Genomic DNA, 20,654 nt, shown 5'->3' with positions numbered 1-20,654 from the left:
TTTGCATTATTTCTATTACAGTAGCTTCTAAATTGCTAATATTCACTAGAATTGAAAAAGAGACCCAAGTAAACATAAGACTTGCCTGAGAAAAGATTTTGTAAAACTAGCCACCTTTGAAGAAGAAAATACTATTACCAACGAACAAGTTCTGTATCCAAAAGAGCAGGAACAAAACATCTGTTCCACCTAAAGTAGAATTTGACATAGTGAATCTCCCAAAATCATGTAATTTTAACAACCAGAACTTGAACCAGAGTCCCTCCTACCCAGCCCTTTCCCAAAAGATTAGTAAAGCAAAATTTAATACACATCCATATGGAACTGGTTCCCAATTGGTGGGGTAAGGAAAGAAAGAATAATAAGATGTTCAAGAAAGCCTACGGTTTTCTAGACAGTCCACAGTGAAAAGTGGACAGCCCTTATTTTTACCTTCTGCAGAAGGTTCTGTTACTGTACTCCAAACGTGAGGTATCCCTTGAGTCTGTGAACATAGCAGAGGAGAAATGTAGAATAATTCAGGTATATACAAAACCATAATAAGGCAAATTCACAAACAATTTTAGAATAGTACCTCCTTAAATGATAAGAAAAGCTTTGCTGCATGATGAATATATAAAAGTTCATTATTTGAGGAAAAAATGAAGCTCACAATACATCTAATTCACGTGTTCACACTGAATAGAAACGATCAAGTTTTCTGCAGCCCAGCGTACACAGAGATGTAATAAGCAGTGGGTCTCTGCATCTTATACTGAGAGGTGGTCTCTATTTCAGAACAAAACCAAGAAAGAACTATAAAGGAACACAGAGCTGTCTCAAGGTCAAGTATCTGCTATAGACTCAAAAGTCATAATTCATCCTAGCAAATCACTATATGCAATGACTAAGTCTCCAGAAGTATCCTGAAGTAAAACAGAGTCGCAACAATAAAAGAGACAGAGAAATAGAAGACAACTAAAATAATTAAAACCAAAATAGTTAGCCCTGAAAGAGATCTGAAATTCAGGGAACAAAGAGACCGAAATACTAACACAGGATATAAGATTAAGAAACATTAGCAATTTATTGTGAGTGCTCGGAACTTATCTGGATAAGTACACAATACAAAGAAAGCTATTTGATTGTAAAAGAATAAAAACACACTTTATATAAAGTATAAAAATCAATTCTGATTAATACAAAACACTGTTTTTGCAAAATGATCAAGTAATTTACACACTGATCAAGTAATATTTATGCTATTCTTACAGAAAAAGCCCATGTTAACACACTTGAATGTTGGTTGATAGAATAAATGAACAATATGCTTGTCTTACCTACTCTCTACATAAAATAAACTTTGACTATAAAAGACTTTTGCTAGTGGTGCAAATAATGACATTTGTCATTCTGAAACTAGACTCTACGTCGAGAACGGGACTTCCTCTGTATAAACCACTTTCTGTGGGCTACGAAAACCTAGTACCTCTACAGATAGGTAACAACAACTTCTCCTAGAACTAAAAGTATGATATAAAAGTTGAAGTGTTAAACACCTGGATTAATAAAACAGATAAGCATTTGAAGCATATTAAGAGTCTTATGATTTTAAAATGTGCTGTATTAATTACAAATATCCTGAAAGCTATTAATCCAGCAGAGTGCCTCCCACTGAAAGAGTGACAAAAGATAAAAGATAAATGCCCCTTTACATGCAACTAACTCCTTAGGCCTTACCTGACTTCTGCAGGCAGACCAACATACTTCTTTTTCTATTAACCCACAGTGCCTACTACCTATCCTGATTACAGATAGTAGAAAGTAGCACATCCTTTAATTACTTGTCAATAGAACTTTTTCCAATAGCAGACTGTCGGCAGGTGGAGGACAGAAAACATATTCTTCATCTGTGTATCTTCAGAATCTGTGTATCTTCAGTATCTGTTTATTTTCATTCCTCCCACTCAAATCCACATTACATTAAACTCAAAGCAGGGTTTCTTGACTATAGTGAATTCACTGTCCCATAACTCTTCTGTATTATATGACTTTCTAAAACAAGAAGCTGTAATAGCTCCTAATTAGTGCAATGATGATAAAAAGGTTGAAATACTGTAAACATTGCCAACTCATAATTTCTACAGTAATATCCTTCTTTGCTATTGAGATCAGGCACACATCAAACATCCTTAATACAGTGCTCCAGGCAGTAAGTGATGCTGCCCCCAACTCAGAACCTTAATCTCCAGCGTCCTCTGTATGTTCTGTGCTCACACTTATCTCAGTCACTGAGCACTTGCTGGGTGGCAGGCACTACTCTAAGCACTTTACATTTACAAATTCACTTCATCTTCAACATTCGGATGTAGTAGACGGCCTTACCCCTGTCTAACAGATGACAAAACCAAGACACAGAAAGGTCAAGCACCACATGTTAATAGCAGAAGACAAATATTAAAACAGTGATCTATTCTATCTCATACACTAAAAAATTACATTTCTGACTTGTAAACTGTGCTTACTTGAGGGATTTAGGACTAACGTTGGGAATTACAAGTACTCATTTTAATGTGTTAACCTGTAAGTATATCCCTCTTTTTCTCACTTCTAGGAAAATTTTATCTTCCAACATCTTGCTAAAGAGTCATCCCCTAATGAAGACTTCCTCATAATAAATCTATCCATTCTTTTAAAGTGCCACAATAGAACCACTTACCTACTATTTAATCAAATCTTCATGTATTGTTATTTAACATTTCATTTGTGCACATGTAAGAACATTGTAAACTTCTGGAAGAAAAGGGCCTTATCTTATACTTGTATCCTGCCATAGTGACTGCTATGCATACTGTAAACATACAATATTGTGTTGATGGATGCCACAAAGATAACTGGCTACCTTATTATCCACAAGGTCTACATTTTGAGTTACTCTGCTGATAATGTCAAACAATATGCATTGATTGTTTTACATTTTATTTCATTCCAGTCTCACTGTAACCAATAGCATATACATGAAAAAGCAATTTTATTGCCATTTAGAGATCCACTTGTACTTTTACACCCAGAAAAAAATCCTTAGGAATATCAAGGATCTACATAAAGAAAGAGTTAAAATCCTCATTACTTTTAGAAATTTAACACCCATCGTCAGGAATTCTTTTCCTTTATATTTTCTTCATGTAACACTGACATTTTTGCTTTCCTTAACAGAAGGAAAAAGCTCTTGCTCATTTCTCTCTAGCTAGATTTTGAACACACTTTAAAACATACATTATTAAAGACTGACATCTTTTATTCTCTCCAGCAATTTCAGATTCTTTAAACTCCTAATTAAAAAAACAACAATAATAAACCTTCAGCAAAATTTCCAAATATCTATTCAATGTGTAAAGACCAAAATTACACAATGACCTTATGTAAGATAAGACCCATACTGAACATGAACAGGATGGAAAGATTACCTCATGGTTGTCACAGGTTAAAATAACTACTTAACCCAATGAGTTATTTTTAAAAACAGTATATTACTTAATCAGTTTTATATCTACCATGACTCCCTAGATCTCATACATAATCAATAATTTTCTATATATATTTTCCTTCATTAGGTATCTGGCTGCTATCTAATTGCTGCATTTATTAGTTTTAACAACTGATCCAGTTTATCAAAATCTGTCTGAAATCTAATATTAGTTTTTTAAATGACTTTTATTTACATTGGACTTTTGCCATGTGCAAGCTAACCAAGGATGCTCTACACACACACACGTACATTCAGGTCACACTGAAATTTTTTTATATGAGATCAGTATCAATATCTGAGGAACACAATTCTACCTTTTCCCCAATTTGACAACATTCCATAAAGATCTTAGTTACATTTCACCGCCCAGAGAATTGTACACTAAAATGGTGAGTCTTTAGCCTAATATATCTGTTCATTTGACTGATGAATATTATGAGACTGAAGCAAAAACCTTACAAAACTTTAAATAGAGCTGAACATTTTTGTTCATTCAGCATTATTACAAAGATAAGTAAGTCAACACTTACTAAGTGCCTATCAGGTGTTGCCAGGAAGTATGCCAGGCACTTTTACTACATTACTCATTGTACAAGTGCATTTTACAAGAGATCCACTTTACAAGTGCATTTTAAAATGTGCCAGATGTCTTAATGTTTATAAACAGAAGGGCTGGGATGTAAATTTGTACAGCTTGAGAACCCACACACCACCTAAAGCAGGCTACCTCCACTTCCAGCAAATATTCAGGTAATTGAAGGAGAAGCTATAAGGAGACTACCATTTATGGTCTACCTCCTTATTGCCTAGGGCTTCCCTGATAGCTCAGCTGGTAAAGAATCCACCTGCAATGCAGGAGACCCCAGTTCAATTCCTGGGTTGGAAAGATCCACTAGAGAAGGGACAGGCTACTCACTCCAGTTCCTGGGCTTCCCTTATGGCTCAGCTGGTAAAGAATCCACCTGCAATGCAGGAGAACTGGGTTCGATCCCTGGGTTGTGAAGATCCCCTGCAGAAGGGAAAGGCTACAGACTCCAGTGTTCTGGCCTGGAGAATTCCATGGACTATGTAGTCCATGGGGTCGCAAAGAGTCAGACACGACTGAGCGACTTTCACTTTCCTTATTCCCTTCCAGAACTCCTGGTCAATCCTCACAGCTGATTAAAAACACCCCCTTCTGGGTATAATTCTATCAGAGAGTGCGTCAGTCCTTCCAGTGAGCCACCTCATATCTTACACTTACTTCTATTATTATACACTATCACCATACGTTGTAATTATTGCTTTACTTTGTCTTCTCCACTCAGCTACTTACTTCTCATATGAACAGCTCAGAATGCATTTAACTTATCTTTAATACCCAGGATCCACTGCCTGCTTAACACAAAACAGACACAACCTACGAGGCCACACTGCTTCTGTCACATGAATTAGTTTACCTGCAACTGCTAAAAAGAAATCATGTTAACACAAAAGTCCTATCATCCCACAGGGGACTTCTCCTCACATGTTATCATCTTACACCACCGGGTAACAGGAACTGGATACAAAGTATAAAGACAGAACAATAAAGCCATGAGAATGATGTCTGCTTGCCATTCCTTCTTCCTCTTAGCTCAGCCTGGCCACAGCCTCTTAGAAATGCTTGTTGTTCAGTTCTGATTTTTGCATACGTTGCCCTTATCATCATTATTTAGCAACTTCAACCCTATCTAACACTCCTTTTATTAAGTTATCTTTATGTATTATTACAGGTAAAGTTCTATAGTGAGCATAGTATTTACTGGTTAGAAATTCAACACCTCTTTTTTTTTTTTTTACCTGTGCTAGTATTTTTATTAGTACTATTAGTGCTCTGATTACAAAGCTGCATAGGTTTTGAGTCGTTGGTTCCAACCCCAATTTTCTTCCATAAATTCCAATTATTAAGCATAATAAGTGAATAGCATAAGTTTTCCAGGAATGAATATATTTCACTACAACAGAAATGCCTGTACTCAAAGTAAGAAGTGGATTACTGAGTATGCAGTGCTCATCAGACATTATACACTCATTCATTCAACAGATCTTTACTGAATATCACAGTAAATAAGGCACTGTTCTGGGCACTGGAGACACAAGAATGGGCACAGGTATGACTGTATGTGTGTATGTCCATGTGTGTTTGCATGTGTGTGTATGTATCTATATCTATATTCAACTAAACAAACTTAAGTTACATATTATTGTATTCTAGTCACTTTATCAGCAGTTTCCAAACCTTTCCAGAAGAATTACTTTCTGTTTCCCAAAGGAAATCTTTAAGAGAAACAAAATATACCAGATAAAAGCAGAACCCTACACATTTACCATGCCCTGTCCCCCGAGATGCCTCCAGGAAACCTGGGGCTTGTCAGGTTATGATTAAAATCACTGACTTAGGAACAACGCCCTGTCTTTTTACACGAGCACTTTAATAAATGGAAAGAGTCAGACATGGTAAAATCAACTGAGAGAAATGACACTGAGAAAATCAATTAGGCCACTACAAAACTTCTAATAGACGTCTCTTTCATTCAGCTCCGTTCTCCTCCCTCCCATGCAGCTGTTGCAGCAGGAGCCTAAGACTGTTCCTCCCAAACCCTAACCCCTAAGAGGTTGTTATGTGAGGGTGGAGAATGGAGTTCAGAGAAAAAGAAGCGTGGAGCAGATAATTTAGGCCAACTCTTTGAAGAGTTAAGGGGAAAATCTTCGCACCACCATGATGATAAAATCTCAGGGCATGGAAATTAAGTTGAAAGCCTAGGGAAAAAGAGATTTAAGAGGCTATTCAAAACTTAAAAAGATCTTCCAACTAAACCCAAACAGACATTTCTCATTTCTCACAAAAGATACCTCACTAAGGTGAGAAATCAAAATAGGGTTTAGGGACAAAACCCCATCAAATCTGGGACATAATAATAAACAAAAATAGACTTTTTAGGGGGCAGGGGAGAGAACAAAAAGGACAAGCAAAACAAATTAATCAATTATATCCTGGAAGCTGATACATGATGGGGGTGGTGGAGAAAGTCTGAAGCTATGGAAGAGGGATCAACAACGGTACAAAAGACAATGGGAGTTGTGGTTTCCAATTTGCTGTTTTCAACAGAGTGGTCAGGATAGACCTTAAGGAGAGACTAGCCCAATAAAAGATGTAATCAGGAGGACATCTGCATTCCTGCAGCAAGGAGTCCATCTAGGAAAGAGCCCAGTGAGAATGAGATGGACAGGACAGAAAATGGAAAAGAGGGTCTAGGATAGGGCAGATCACTGACCTTTTCTTCCTAAAGACTTTGGCTTTTGCAGCCAAAGATGGAGAAGCTCTAATAAGACCGGGAGTTGACTGTGGCTCAGATCATGAACTCCTTTTTGCCAAATTCAGACTTAAATTGAAGAAAGTAGGGGAAACCACTAGACCATTCAGGTATGACCTAAATCAAATTCCTTATGATTATACAGTACAGGTGACAAATAGACTCAAGGAATTAGATCTGATAGACAGAATGCCTAAAGAACTATGGACGGAGGTTCATGACACTGTATAGCAGGCAGTGATCAAGACCATACCCAAGAAAAAGAAATGCAAAAAGGCAAAACAGTTGTCTAACGAGGCCTTACAAATAGCTAAAAAAAAGAAGAGAAGCAAAAAGCAAAGGAGAGAAGGAAAGATATACCCATTTGAATGCAGAGTTCCAAAGAATAGCAAGGAGAGATAAGAAAGCCTTCCTCAGCGACCAATGCAAAAAAATAGAGGAAAACAATAGAATAGGAAAGACTAGAGATCTCTTCAAAAAAATTAGAGACACCAAGAAAACATTTCATGCCAAGAAGGGCACAATAAGGAACAGAAATGGTATGGACCTAACAGAACAGAAGATATTCATGACCCAGATAACCACAACGGTGTGATCACTGACCGAGAGCCAGACATCCTGGAATGTGAAGTCAAGTGGGCCTTAGGAAACATCACTACAAAAAAACCTAGTGGAGGTGATGGAATTCCAGTTGAGCTATTTCAAATCCTAAAAGATGATGCTGTGAAAGTGCTGCACTCAATATGCCAGCAAATCTGGAAAACTCAGTAATGGCCACAGGACTGGAAAAGGTCAGTTTTCATTCCAATCCCAAAGAAAGACAATGCCAAAGAATGTTCAAACTACCACACATTTGCACTTATCTCACACACTAGCAAAGTAACGCTCAAAATTCTCCAAGCCAGACTTCAACAGTATGTAAACCATGAACTTCCAGATGTTCAAGCTGGATTTAGAAAAGGCAGAGAAACCAGAGATCAAATTGCCAACATCCACTGGATCATGGAAAAAGCAAGAGAGTTCCAGAAAAACATCTAATTTTGCTTTATTAACTATGCCAAAGCCTTTGACTGTGTGGATCACAACAAACTGTGGAAAATTCTGAAAGAGAAGGGAATACCAGACCACCTGACCTGCCTCCTGAGAAATCTGTATGCAGGTCAAGAAGGAACAGTTAGAACTGGACACGGAACAAGAGACTGGTTCCAAATCAGGAAAGGAGTACTTCAAGGCTGTGTATTGTCACCCTGCTTATTTAACTTATATGCAGAGTACATCATGAGAAATGCTGGGCTGGATGAAGCACAAGCTGGAATCAAGATTGTCGGGAGAAACATCAATAACCTCAGATATGCAGATACCACCACCCTTATGGCAGAAAGCGAAGAAGAACTAAAGAGCCTCTTGATGAAAGTGAAAGAGGAGAGTGAAAAAGTTGGCTTAAAACTCAACATTCAGAAAACTAAGATCATGGCATCTGGTCCCATCACTTCATGGCAAATAGATGGGGAAACAATGGAAACAGTGTCAGACTTTATTTTTTGGGGCTCCAAAATCACTGCAGATGGTGCTGGCAGCCATGAAATTAAAATACACTTTCTCTTTGGAAGAAAAGGTATGACTAACCTAGACAGCATATTAAAAAGCAGAGACATTACTTTACCAACAAAGATCCATCTAGTCAAAGCTGTGGTTTTTCCAGTAGTCATGTATGGGTGTGAGAGTTGGACTATAAAGAAAACTGAGTGCCAAAGAACTGATGCTTTTGAACTGTGGTGTTGGAGAAGATGCTAGGGAGTCCCTTGGACTGCAAGGAGATCCAACCAGTCCATCCTAAAGGAGATCAGTCCTGGGTGTTCATTGGAGGGACTGATGCTGAAGCCGAAATTCCAATACTTTGGCCACCTCATGCAAAGAACCAACTCACTGGAAAAGACCCTGATGCTGGGCAAGACTGAAGGCAGGAGGAGAACGTGATGACAGAGGATGAGACGGTTGGATGGCTTTACCAACACAATGGACATGAGTTTGAGTAGGCCCCAGGAGTTGGTGATGGACAGGGAAGCCTGCTGTGCTGTGGTCCATGGGGTTGCAATGAGTCGGACACAACTGAGCAACTGAACTGAACTGACTGAGCCATTACAGGATATTGAGCAAATTTGATTTATACGGTCAACAGATTACTCTGCAAGTGAAGAACAGACTACCACAGAACACAAGCATTCACTAGGAGACACTTAAGGACCTACCACCATTACCAGAAGATTACCGTGATATCTAGGAAGAAATGGGGACTGAACCATGGTAAGAGCACAACAGGTGGTGAGAAGTGGTCAAGTCTTTTTTTCCTTTCTTCAAACATGGTTAAGTGGGCTCCATTCAACTTACCACAAACTCCAAATCTAAAAGATGTTAGTAGTCATCGACTCCATAATGGATCACCAAGTCCTTTACCAGTATCTACCTACTACTGAGATTATCTCATAAAAATTGATTAAGTCTTACTGAGTTTGACCATTCTAGCACTTTTGCCCATGAAATTTATACTCAGTTATTCCTTCCTGGTGGTTGAGATGCTAAAAAAAAAAAATCCTCCCGCAATGCAGGAGACCTGGGTTCAACCTTGGGTCAAGAAGATCCCCTGGAGAAGGGAATGGCAACCCACTCCAGTATTCTTACCTGGAGAATTCCATGGACAGAGGAGCCTGGTGGGTTACAGTCTGCGGGGTTGCAAAGAGTAAGACAGGACTCAGCAACTAGCAAGTTTGTATTACTTTAAAATGGTATGGGGAGAGGAATGGAGACAAACTGTTTTTTTTTTTTTTTAAATCTATGTATCTTTCATTGAGGTCAACAGTATTTTTTCCCTTCTTTCATTTTCTTCTTCCCAGAGTATTTCATCAGAATTATTTTTAAAAAATGAAAACAAAAATGTAAGCAAACCTTCTTATGCATTAATAGAAATATGAAGCACTGATGGAAATAGTTTCTTGTATCTTCTCATTTCCAAATGCTACCACTGACAGTCTAGTAATAATTTCTTCATATTCCTACTTGGCAATCTGTCCTAGCTTCTTTTTAATTTCATTTCACTATTCAAACTTGAAGAGATATAAACTACAATATAATTGTGGTTTTGATAAATCAATAGAAACATTAGAAAAAAGACATTTTATTCAACTCTGTTACCAAAAAAAAAAAAAAAAAAAAAAAACTTGGAAGACATTTTTTTTTTTTAAGTAGCTTTCCAATAACAGAGATCTAGCTGAAATTTTATGTCACACACCTTTTCTGCCCTAAACAATTACTATCCATAAGACAGTTTGAGGACTTAAGTGTGGAGAAGGGAATTAAATATAAATTACACAACTTTACCAAGCAACTATTAGAAGATTTCATAAAGAGTTTGCTTAAGAAAGGGTTAACAGTCCTGTGCCTTCTAAAAACTTTAGAAATTGTCCTCCATAACTAAAAGGAAAACTTTGTGATCCATATGTTTATTTGACAAAGCTTTTATAATAATACCATTTAACAGATGAAACAACACTCTAAAATTTTAAGCTCTCAGACATGTGTTATCTTATTTATTCTAGTATAAGGTGTCAAATTATCTGAAAACAGGCTGACACTTAAGAAATCCTAAGAAAAATGAAAATCATATTTCAAAACCAAAACTGGAACAATTATTTATTAAATATAAACATCCTCACAGAAATACTATTTGGATTTTTTTGTAAATCGTATGTTAAAAATGGGTGAGCAGGGTACAAAAGTAGCTGAGAGCTCCAAATCACTAAATCAGCCTTACCTTCTGATGTTTTCCACCGTTTCCATAAATCCTCAACAGTTATGTGCTTATCTTCTCTGTGCAGATGGCTGTGTTTATTAGTGGCATCTTTATATTTCATATCTTCTCTGATAAACTATAAAAGAGAAAACAATAAAGTATACTTAAATGAAAACAAAAATATAAGCAAATCTTCTCACACATTAATGAAAATCCTGAGCATTGATAGAATAGTTTTCTGTATTTCTCTATAAACAGAAAAAAGTAAAATTTGAAGTTCAGTGATTGGTAATTTTCTGATAACAACTGGCATATTTTTGGTATTTTATACTTATATTATTCTCAAATGCTTATCAAATTTATTTAATAAGATATCTTCTAATTATAACAACAGCAGCAATTAAAAGTATGTACTTAATGCTCATTATTTTTTTTTTTTTTATTAGTTGGAGGCTAATTACTTCACAACATTTCAGTGGGTTTTGTCATACATTGATATGAATCAGCCATAGAGTTACACGTATTCCCCATCCCGATCCCCCCTCCCACCTCCCTCTCCACCCGATTCCTCTGGGTCTTCCCAGTGCACCAGGCCCGAGCACTTGTCTCATGCATCCCACCTGGGCTGGTGATCTGTTTCACCATAGATAGTATACATGCTGTTCTTTTGAAATATCCCACCCTCACCTTCTCCCACAGAGTTCAAAAGTCTGTTCTGTACATCTGTGTCTCTTTTTCTGTTTTGCATATAGGGTTATCATTACCATCTTTCTAAATTCCATATATATGTGTTTGTATGCTGTAATGTTCTTTATCTTTCTGGCTTACTTCACTCTGTATAATGGGCTCCAGCTTCATCCATCTCATTAGGACTGGTTCAAATGAATTCTTTTTAATGACTGAGTAATATTCCATGGTGTATATGTACCACAGCTTCCTTATCCATTCATCTGCTGATGGGCATCTAGGTTGCTTCCATGTCCTGCCTATTATAAACAGTGCTGCGATGAACATTGGGGTGCACATGTCTCTTTCAGATCTGGTTTCCTCAGTGTGTATGCCCAGAAGTGGGATTGCTGGGTCATATGGCAGTTCTATTTCCAGTTTTAAGAAATCTCCACACTGTTTTCCATAGTGGCTGTACTAGTTTGCATTCCCACCAACAGTATAAGAGGGTTCCCTTTTCTCCGCACCCTCTCCAGCATTTATTGCTTGTAGACTTTTGGATAGCAGCCATCCTGACTGGCGTGTAATGGTACCTCATTGTGGTTTTGATTTGCATTTCTCTAATAATGAGTGATGTTGAGCATCTTTTCATGTGTTTGTTAGCCATCTGTATGTCTTCTTTGGAGAAATATCTGTTTAGTTCTTTGGCCCATTTTTTGATTGGGTCATTTATTTTTCTGGAATTGAGCTGCAGGAGTTGCTTGTATATTTTTGAGATTAATCCTTTGTCTGTTTCTTCATTTGCTATTATTTTCTCCCAATCTGAGGGCTGTCTTTTCACCTTACTTATAGTTTCCTTTGTAGTGCAAAAGCTTTTAAGTTTCATTAGGTCCCATTTGTTTAGTTTTGCTTTTATTTCCAATATTCTGGGAGGTGGGTCATAGAGGATCTTGCTGTGATTTATGTCGGAGAGTGTTTTGCCTATGTTCTCCTCTAGGAGTTTTATAGTTTCTGGTCTTACATTTAGATCTTTAATCCATTTTGAGTTTATTTTTGTGTATGGTGTTAGAAAATGTTCTAGTTTCATTCTTTTACAAGTGGTTGACCAGTTTTCCCAGCACCACTTGTTAAAGAGGTTGTCTTTTTCCCACTGTATATCCTTGCCTCCTTTGTCGAAGATAAGGTGTCCATAGGTTCGTGGATTTATCGCTGGGCTTTCTATTCTGTTCCATTGATCTATATTTCTGTCTTTGTGCCAGTACCATAAAATTACTAGAACTAATCAACGAATATAGTAAAGTTGCAGGATATAACATTAACACACAGAAATCCCTTGCATTCCTATATACTAACAATGAAAAAACAGAAAGAGAAATTAAGGAAACAATACCATTCACCATTGCAACAAAAAGAATAAAATACTTAGGAGTATATCTACCTAAAGAAACAAAAGACCTATACATAAAAAACTATAAAACACTGATGAAAGAAATCAAAGAGGACACAAACAGATGGAGAAACATACCGTGTTCACAGATTGGAAGAATCAATATTGTCAAAATGGCTATTCTACCCAAAGCAATCTATAGATTCAATGCAATCCCTATCAAGCTACCAACGGTATTTTTCACAGAACTAGACCAAAGAATTTCACAATTTGTATGGAAATACAAAAAACCTCGAATAGCCAAAGTAATCTTGAGAAAGAAGAATGGAACTGGAGGAATCAACCTGCCTGACTTCAGACTCTACTTAATGCTCATTATTTATCAGGTGGGCTTCCTTGGTAGCTCAGCTGGTAAAGAACCTGCCTGCAATGCAGGAGACCCCGGTTTGACTCCTAGGTCAGGAATATTCCCTGGAGAAGGGAAAGGCTACCCACTCCAGTATTCTTAGGCTTGCCTGGTGGCTCAGACAGTAAAGAATCGACCTGCAAGGTGGAAGACCTGGGTTCAATCCCTGGGTTGGGAAGATCCCCCGTGAAGGAGGACATGGCAGCCCACTCCAGTATTCTTGCCTGGAGAATTCCATGGAGAGAGGAGCCTGGAGGGCTACCGCCCATGGGGTCACAAAGAATCGGACAGGACTGAGCGACTAAACACACATATTTATCAGGTACTGCTATATGTTATATAGTAAACATGTCACACCAGCACACATACACACAGAGTCTTTTGACTATTTAACTTCATGATGGTTCTACAGACAAAGTATCAAGTATCGCTATGTTACAGGTGAAGAAACCAAGCAAGACCCAAAGAGGTTAAGTACTTTTCCAATGTTGAAAAAAGAACATCAGAGCTGAGATTCTGGCCCAAGCAGTTTGGTTATGGTCAACAGTATAAAATGCTGCCTCAATTTGACCAAATACTGAGTGACAGGGATATTTCATAACACAGTAAACAGCCTGAATCACTACATCATATTTTTGTTCTTCTACATTTTAATTCATTTCTTCTAGTTGAAAGACATTCAATTACAGCGTTTAGAACTAAAGTATTTTACAAAACTGAAGTAGTCCCCCCTATTAATCTTACTTTAAAATATATAGTAAGAAAACATTAAAAAATTTTTGCTAAAGTTTCTTTGCTAAAAACCAACCTAGTCTGTATTGCCCCATTATATAAAATTCTTCAATTTCCCTCCACTGTCTACCAAATAAAAAAACAACTTTTTATGAATTATGTACTACTTCCCAATCTTGTTTCTGACCATCTTTTAAGCCTCATCTCTTAACAATTTCCACATATAAACCCATTACTCTAATTGTGCAAAAAGAAAAGTTTTCATAGATTATTATGCTTTTTCTATATCAATATTTCTGATTTTTCTTGTTCAGTATTGTTTACTTGGCATCTTTACTGATTTTTTCCTGATTCTAAAATTATAAGGTCATACAAAAGATTATTTAAGAAATCCATAATGCAGAAAGTGGAAATCTCTTAGAGCCCCAAACCCAAAGTCATATTTTTATGACTTTTGGTGAAAGAGGAGAGTGAAAAGGCTGGCTTAAAACTCAACATTCAAAATACTAAGATCAAGTCATCTGGTCCCATCACTTCATGGCAAACAGAAGGGGAAAAAGTGAAAACAGGGACAAATTTTAATTTCCTGGGCTCCAAAATCACTGTGGACAGTGACTGCAGCCATGAAATTAAAAAAAGCTTGCTCTTTGGACGAAAAGCCATGACAAACCTGGACAGCGTATTAAAAAGCAGCGACACCACTTTGCCAACAAAGGTCCATATGATCAAAACTATAGTTTTTCCAGTAGTCATGTATGACTGTGAGAGTTGGACCATAAAGGCCGAATGAATTGATCCTTCTGAATTTTGGTGCTGGAGAAGACTCGAGAATCCCTTGAACAGCAAGGAGATCAAACGAGTTGATCCTAAAAGGAAATTAACCCTGAATATTCATTGGAAGAACTGGTGCTAAAACTGAAGCTCCAATACTTTGGAAACCTGATGTGAGGAGCAGGAAAAGACCCTGAGTCACTGGAAAAGACCCTGATGCTGGGAATGACTGAGGGCAAGAGGAGAAGGGGGCAGCAGAGGATGAGAAGGTTAGATTGCATCACTCAACACACATGATCTGAGCACACTCCAGGAGACAATGAAGGACGGGGAAGCCTGGCATGCTGAGTCCCTGGTGTCACAAAGAGTAAGACAGGATTGACATAATGAACAACAGTAATGTACCGATGGTGAATATCCCCTTCCGACAAAAGGCTAACGTTTGCTTTTGCGAGGAGCTGTTCTCTACTGAAACTATGAAAGAAAATTTAACAGCTATATAAGATAGAGAAAATCATTTAACTTTTCTGAGCTAAATAACCTTGGGTGTAAAATGAGGAAACAAAGTTTTAGGAAAATAAAAACCACTATTCAACATGTGGTCAGCAGACTAGTATCAGTCAGCAAATTGATAGCTGCATACAATACACACAGAAATGGAGAAATTTCAGAATTTAGAAACCATTATAGCAACCAGACAATGTGTTCAAAGAATCCTACCTAATCGTGTGGCAAATGGACTTACTGGATAGGCCCTATCCACAATGAATTGAAACGAAAAATCTGGTCCCTCACCACAGGTTAGCACTAATCTAGATAATCTGGAAAGCACTATTCTAGAAGGTCCACTCTAGCACTTGTATATGCTATTGTTCTAAACAGTGCCTTACTCTTTTTCTAAATGCTCCTTTAAAAAAATAAAAAAGTTATTTTTAAAGCGACCTGCCTCATTGCCTCTACTTCTCTTGTCTATTTCCTATTTCCCTATTTCTGTCCATCCCACTTCCTCTTCCTGACTGACATTTTCAGAATCCTCTAGATATACTGCAAAAATCACTGCTGCTGAGATGCTCAGAAACCATCCCTATCTTGTAAGAGATCCAAGAACTAGGGAGAAATTCTAGACTGAAAAGCATGATGTTGACAGGGCACAGAGGAAGCCTGCCTTGGAAATGGTCCAGTCAGTTGGAACAAATGGCAACTGTTTCATTTATGTGATACATTAAAAAAATAATGTCCTAGGAAATTCTTCTTACCACATGAACACAGAGAACCCAGAAAAAGAGTTCAGTGGCTTTAGGATCAACACACTTCAGAAAATAAAGCTATTTACTATATATAAATAAGATGTGACATTCCGGATACTGAACTATTTTAGAAAGCCTAAAATGAGTGTATATCTACCAAACTGTGTGCTTAACAAAATACAGGTATCAAAATGCAATTTTTAAAAAAGCTTATAAATTTAAAGTAACTCTATGCAGTAAAAGAACTATCTGGCTCCTAAATTGGGCAAAAACTGAATAAATACAGTGAATTATGCTTTCTCTGGAATTATCATTCAAAAATTAATATATATATCTGCTTTAAACCTTCAGGATAACACAAAAGTATACTCATATAACAAAAGTATATTCTACATTTCATTTATCTTCAACATTTTGATCATGAAAGATGATAAGAAAGCACTATATTTAGAATTACTTTATGTTGACACTGCTTATTTAACTTCTATGCAGAGTACATCATGAGAAACGCTGGGCTGGATGAAGCACAAGCTGGAATCAAGATTGCCGGGAGAAATATCAATAACCTCAGATATGCAGATGACACCACCCTTATGGCAGAAAGTGAAGAGGAACTAAAAAGCCTCTTGATAAAAGTGAAAGAGGAGAGTGAAAAGGTTGGCTTAAAACTCAACATTCAGAAAACTAAGATCATGGCATCTGGTCCCATCACTTCATGGGAAATAGATGGGGAAACAGTGGAAACATTGGCTGACTTTGTTTTTTTGGGCTCCAAAATCACTGCAGATGGTGATTGCAGCCGGGAAATTAAAAGACGCTTACTCCTTGAAAGGAAAGTTATGACCAACCTAGATAGCATATTAAAAAGCAGAGACATTCCTTGGCCAACAAAGGTCCATCTGGTCAAGGCTATGGTTTTTCCAGTAGTCAGGTATGGATGTGAGAGCTGGACTGTGAAGAAAGCTGAGTGCAGAAGAATTGATGCTTTTGAACTGTGGTGTTGGAGAAGACTCTTGAGAGTCCCTTGGACTGCAAGGAGATCCAACCAGTCCATCCTAAAGGAGATCAGTCCTGGGTGTTCATTGGAAGGACTGATGTTGAAGCTGAAACTCCAATTCTTTGGCCACCTCATGCGAAGAGTTGACTCATTGGAAAAGACCCTGATGCTAGGAGGGATTGGGGGCAGGAGGAGAAGGGGACGACAGAGGATGAGATGGCTGATGGCACCACTAACTTGATGGACATGAGTCTGAGTAAACTCCGGGAGTTGGTGATGGACAGGGAGGCCTGGTGTGCTGCAATCCATGGGGTCGCAAAGAGTCGGACATGACTGAGCGACTGAACTGAACTGAAGTGATGTTGACACTAAGTTGGAAAATATTTAAACCAAATATACTACAAACCAACAGCTTCCAATAAACTCCTCAACATCTTACAGAGGAGAAGACAATTCTGACTATTCACAGTTTTCTAAAACTTCACAGAAAACTGCATATTTTCAAAATGGGAGATGCTAGAAGAAAAAATTTTCAGAGTCACCAATAAGTGAAAATACATGTTGTTGTTTAGTTGCTGAGTCGTGTTCAACTCTTTTGTGACCCCATGGACTCTAGCCTGCCGTGCTCCTCTGTCCGTGGGATATCCCAGGCAAGAATACTGGAGTGGGTGCTATTTCCTACTCCAGGGGATCTTCTAGAGCCAAGTCTCCTGCATTGGAAGGCCGATTCTTTACCATTGGGCTACCAGAGATATACTTCTTATTCAGTAAGATCAGTAAATTAAGAAATCTGAAAATGGAATTTGAAATCTTATGAAGTAAATCCTCAAATAACATATAGCAAATAACGTAGAGTTTCTTGGTAAACCTATCCAATTGTGTAAACCTACTTCAGGGAAGTCTGCATTGACAATACAAATAAAGGAGTGCTCAACAAATAAATGACTCAAATAGTCTGTTCAAAAACATTTATCAGATGATTCTATTATATATATTCTTCTAATATGTACCATTAAAGAAATTATATATGCAGTTGCATGAAGTTATCTTTTATTTTTTACTTTTTACTTTGATATAATTTCAAAAATTGCAGAACAAACAAAAAGCTTTCCCCTACCCCCAACTGAATTACTTGGTAACAAGTTGTAGGCATGTTGTCCCATTACCACTGAATAATTCAGCATGTTTTCCTATACACATGATTTTATCCTATATAGTATTGGTATGACCATATAAATTAGGAAATTAATACTGATACTCTCTATTTTGTACTATCTAATTCACAGAACACATTCCATATGTGCTGTTGTCCCAATAAAAATCTTTGCAGCTAAAGGATTCAATCCAGGACCATGTGTTATATTTAGTCCACACGTCCCTTTGCATCACGCCTAGTCACTAAGTCTAGTCAGACTCTGTAACTCCATGGACAGTAGCCCACCAGACTCCTCTGTCCATGGAAACTCCAGGCAAGAACTCTGGATTAGGTTGCCCTTTCCTCCTTTAGGGGATCTTCCCAGTCCTGCATCGGCAGGTGGATTCTTTACCACTGAACCATCTGGGAAGCCCCACGTGTCCCTTCGTCTTCTTCAATCTAGAACAATGCATCAATCTTTCTTTGACTTTCACAACCTAAAAGAAAGTCACCTTTTAAAAAACTTGTACCTATAACATATAGATTATTTTGCATTTTATATTTGTATTTTTTAAGTTACTTGTTTTACTTTTTATTGCTTCATTTAATTTTTATGATGGGTTTATTGCATCTATATTGATATTTATATATGTGTAGTTAGTTTTATGATATTGCTTTAATAAAATCCAATATGAACTAGTATAGACATATTTTGGGGTACTAATCTTTCCCTAAGAGCTACCTACCAATAGCTGCGTAGATAGACCCCTGACTGTGTCCTGTCCATTCACTCGTCCTTCAGTCTATCACCCCCACCACAGGTAGGTGATCAAAGGACAGACATGACCCTGAAGAAAATAATCCAGAGCCTGACCAGGACGACAGAATTCTATCTCACAAGAAACTATAAATCTGATCATGAAAAGTTGAGTCACTTGGCCAAGGTTCTGCATTTTTAAGGTGATAAAGACACTTGTGTTGAAGGTATCATTTTAGAAACAGTCAAGGTGAGCCAGGTGGGAAGGAGGAAGCCAAAATGCAGAGAGAGAAAGAAAATGATGAAAGAGACAGGACTGAACACAGAGACAGAAAGAAACAGTGTCAGGACTGCCTCAGTGTCTCAGGAGGCCTGGGCTACACAACTCTGGCCCTGATTTCTATGACATACAATGACAGATCTGTGTTTTCTCTTTTATTTTTAAATGCACCACTTAAAGGCCTCAAACCCCAGGAGAGGTGATTTACCATCACCTCTTGAGTTAAGCATTCAAGACTCTCGAAGTTGGCAGGCTATATTCAAAAATCAGGGTTTACTACTTATGTTCTCTTTGATCTCAAATTTTTCCTCTATACAGTGAGGAAAACAAAACTGCCCATTATATACAGCTATGAAAATGAATAAATTAAAAAGGCATTCATAGTGCACAAAAGTATTAGACAATAAAAATATTTTTGACCCAGAATGACTGGTTTTTATATGTCAATGTTATTACTGTTGTTTAAAGCTTAAACAAGTGAGTTTCATCCTGACTATATGTTAGGATTTGGGGGAACTCAGACATTTATGAGGAAAAGACTACCCAATGCTATTTATTTATTTTTAATTGAAGGATAATTGCTTTATCCTTTATCCAAATGTTGTATTGGTTTCTGCCATATATCAACATGATCCAGCCATAGGTACACATATATCCTCTCCCTCGTGAACCTCCCACCCACCTCCTATCCAAGCCCAGTACTCTTAAAGTGCCATCTCAGATATTCTCAAACAAAATACACAACCTAGAGGTGAAGAGGAAAACCATAGTTTTTCATAACAATGTAAGCAGAGACTTTCCCAAATGATACCTGTCATGAAAACAACAGTGTCCAAGGTCTGATATGTGTCAGTTAAAGCTGATTCATTCCTTGAAAAAAAAAAATTCCAGGGTCTTCCTGTCTTGCAAATAATACTAAAATAGCTTAGAATAATGTCTCAGAGGAGAAACAATGAATAATAAGAGAGGAAACTATTGTTAATTTCACTTTTAAAAATAAAATCTAAGGCAATGAGAGGGTTAACAATTATTCAATTTTGTATAGCTATTTAGGAGACCTAATAGTGGAAGTAAATTCTAAAGGTTTTCAAATTTTAAGTTCTTCACCACCATCCTAATCCAAATGTTCTATAAAAATACACTGGCTCCCAAACTTTTGGAAGTGATAAGTGAAAGTGAAGGTCACTCAATCGTGTCCAACTCTTTGCGACCCCATGGACTGTACAGTCCATGGAATTCTCCAGGCCAGAATACTGGAGTGGGTAGCCTTTCCCTTCATGTTAATTAAGCATGAGCTGCCTATGTTCTCCAGGCCAGAATACCTGAGTGGGTAGCCTTTCCCTTCATGTTAATTAAGCATGAGCTGCCTGTGTCTCTCTTCTTCCCAAAACTGTTAAAGCAAACAGCACAGTGGCTGACAGCACACCCTGAGCACACAGGGATCCCAAATCCACTGTTTGTCATTTGACCTCAGTAAGTTTCTTTATGCTCTGTGCTCTTGCTTTCTCATCAGCAAATAGTAATAAAAGTCATTCATCAAAGGGCTGTGAAATTAATTTATTTCATATGAAGTGCAAAGAACAGTACCTGGCAAATAGTAAACACTCAACAATGTCAGCCATTTATAGTAATGAAGACAGAACCTG

At 37.5% G+C, this 20,654-nt stretch overlaps 1 protein-coding gene across 4 annotated transcripts in view; it reads right to left on the bottom strand.

Annotated features, from left to right (window-relative positions):
• The window catches only part of STIM2 (stromal interaction molecule 2), a 167,667-nt gene that overhangs the window by 48,895 nt on the left and 98,118 nt on the right, over positions 1-20,654 (bottom strand). For all 4 annotated transcript variants that reach the window (XM_061164510.1, XM_061164511.1, XM_061164512.1 and 1 more), the window contains one exon: positions 10,652-10,766. In XM_061164510.1, coding sequence (XP_061020493.1) covers positions 10,652-10,766 — 115 coding nt within the window. The remainder of the gene's footprint in view (positions 1-10,651; positions 10,767-20,654) is intronic.

Source organism: Dama dama, chromosome 17, assembly GCF_033118175.1.
Source record: "Dama dama isolate Ldn47 chromosome 17, ASM3311817v1, whole genome shotgun sequence".
Classification (NCBI taxonomy): Eukaryota; Metazoa; Chordata; class Mammalia; order Artiodactyla; family Cervidae; genus Dama; species Dama dama.
Note: the sequence above shows the minus strand (reverse complement) of the source record. Positions and strands in the feature narration are given on the sequence as shown.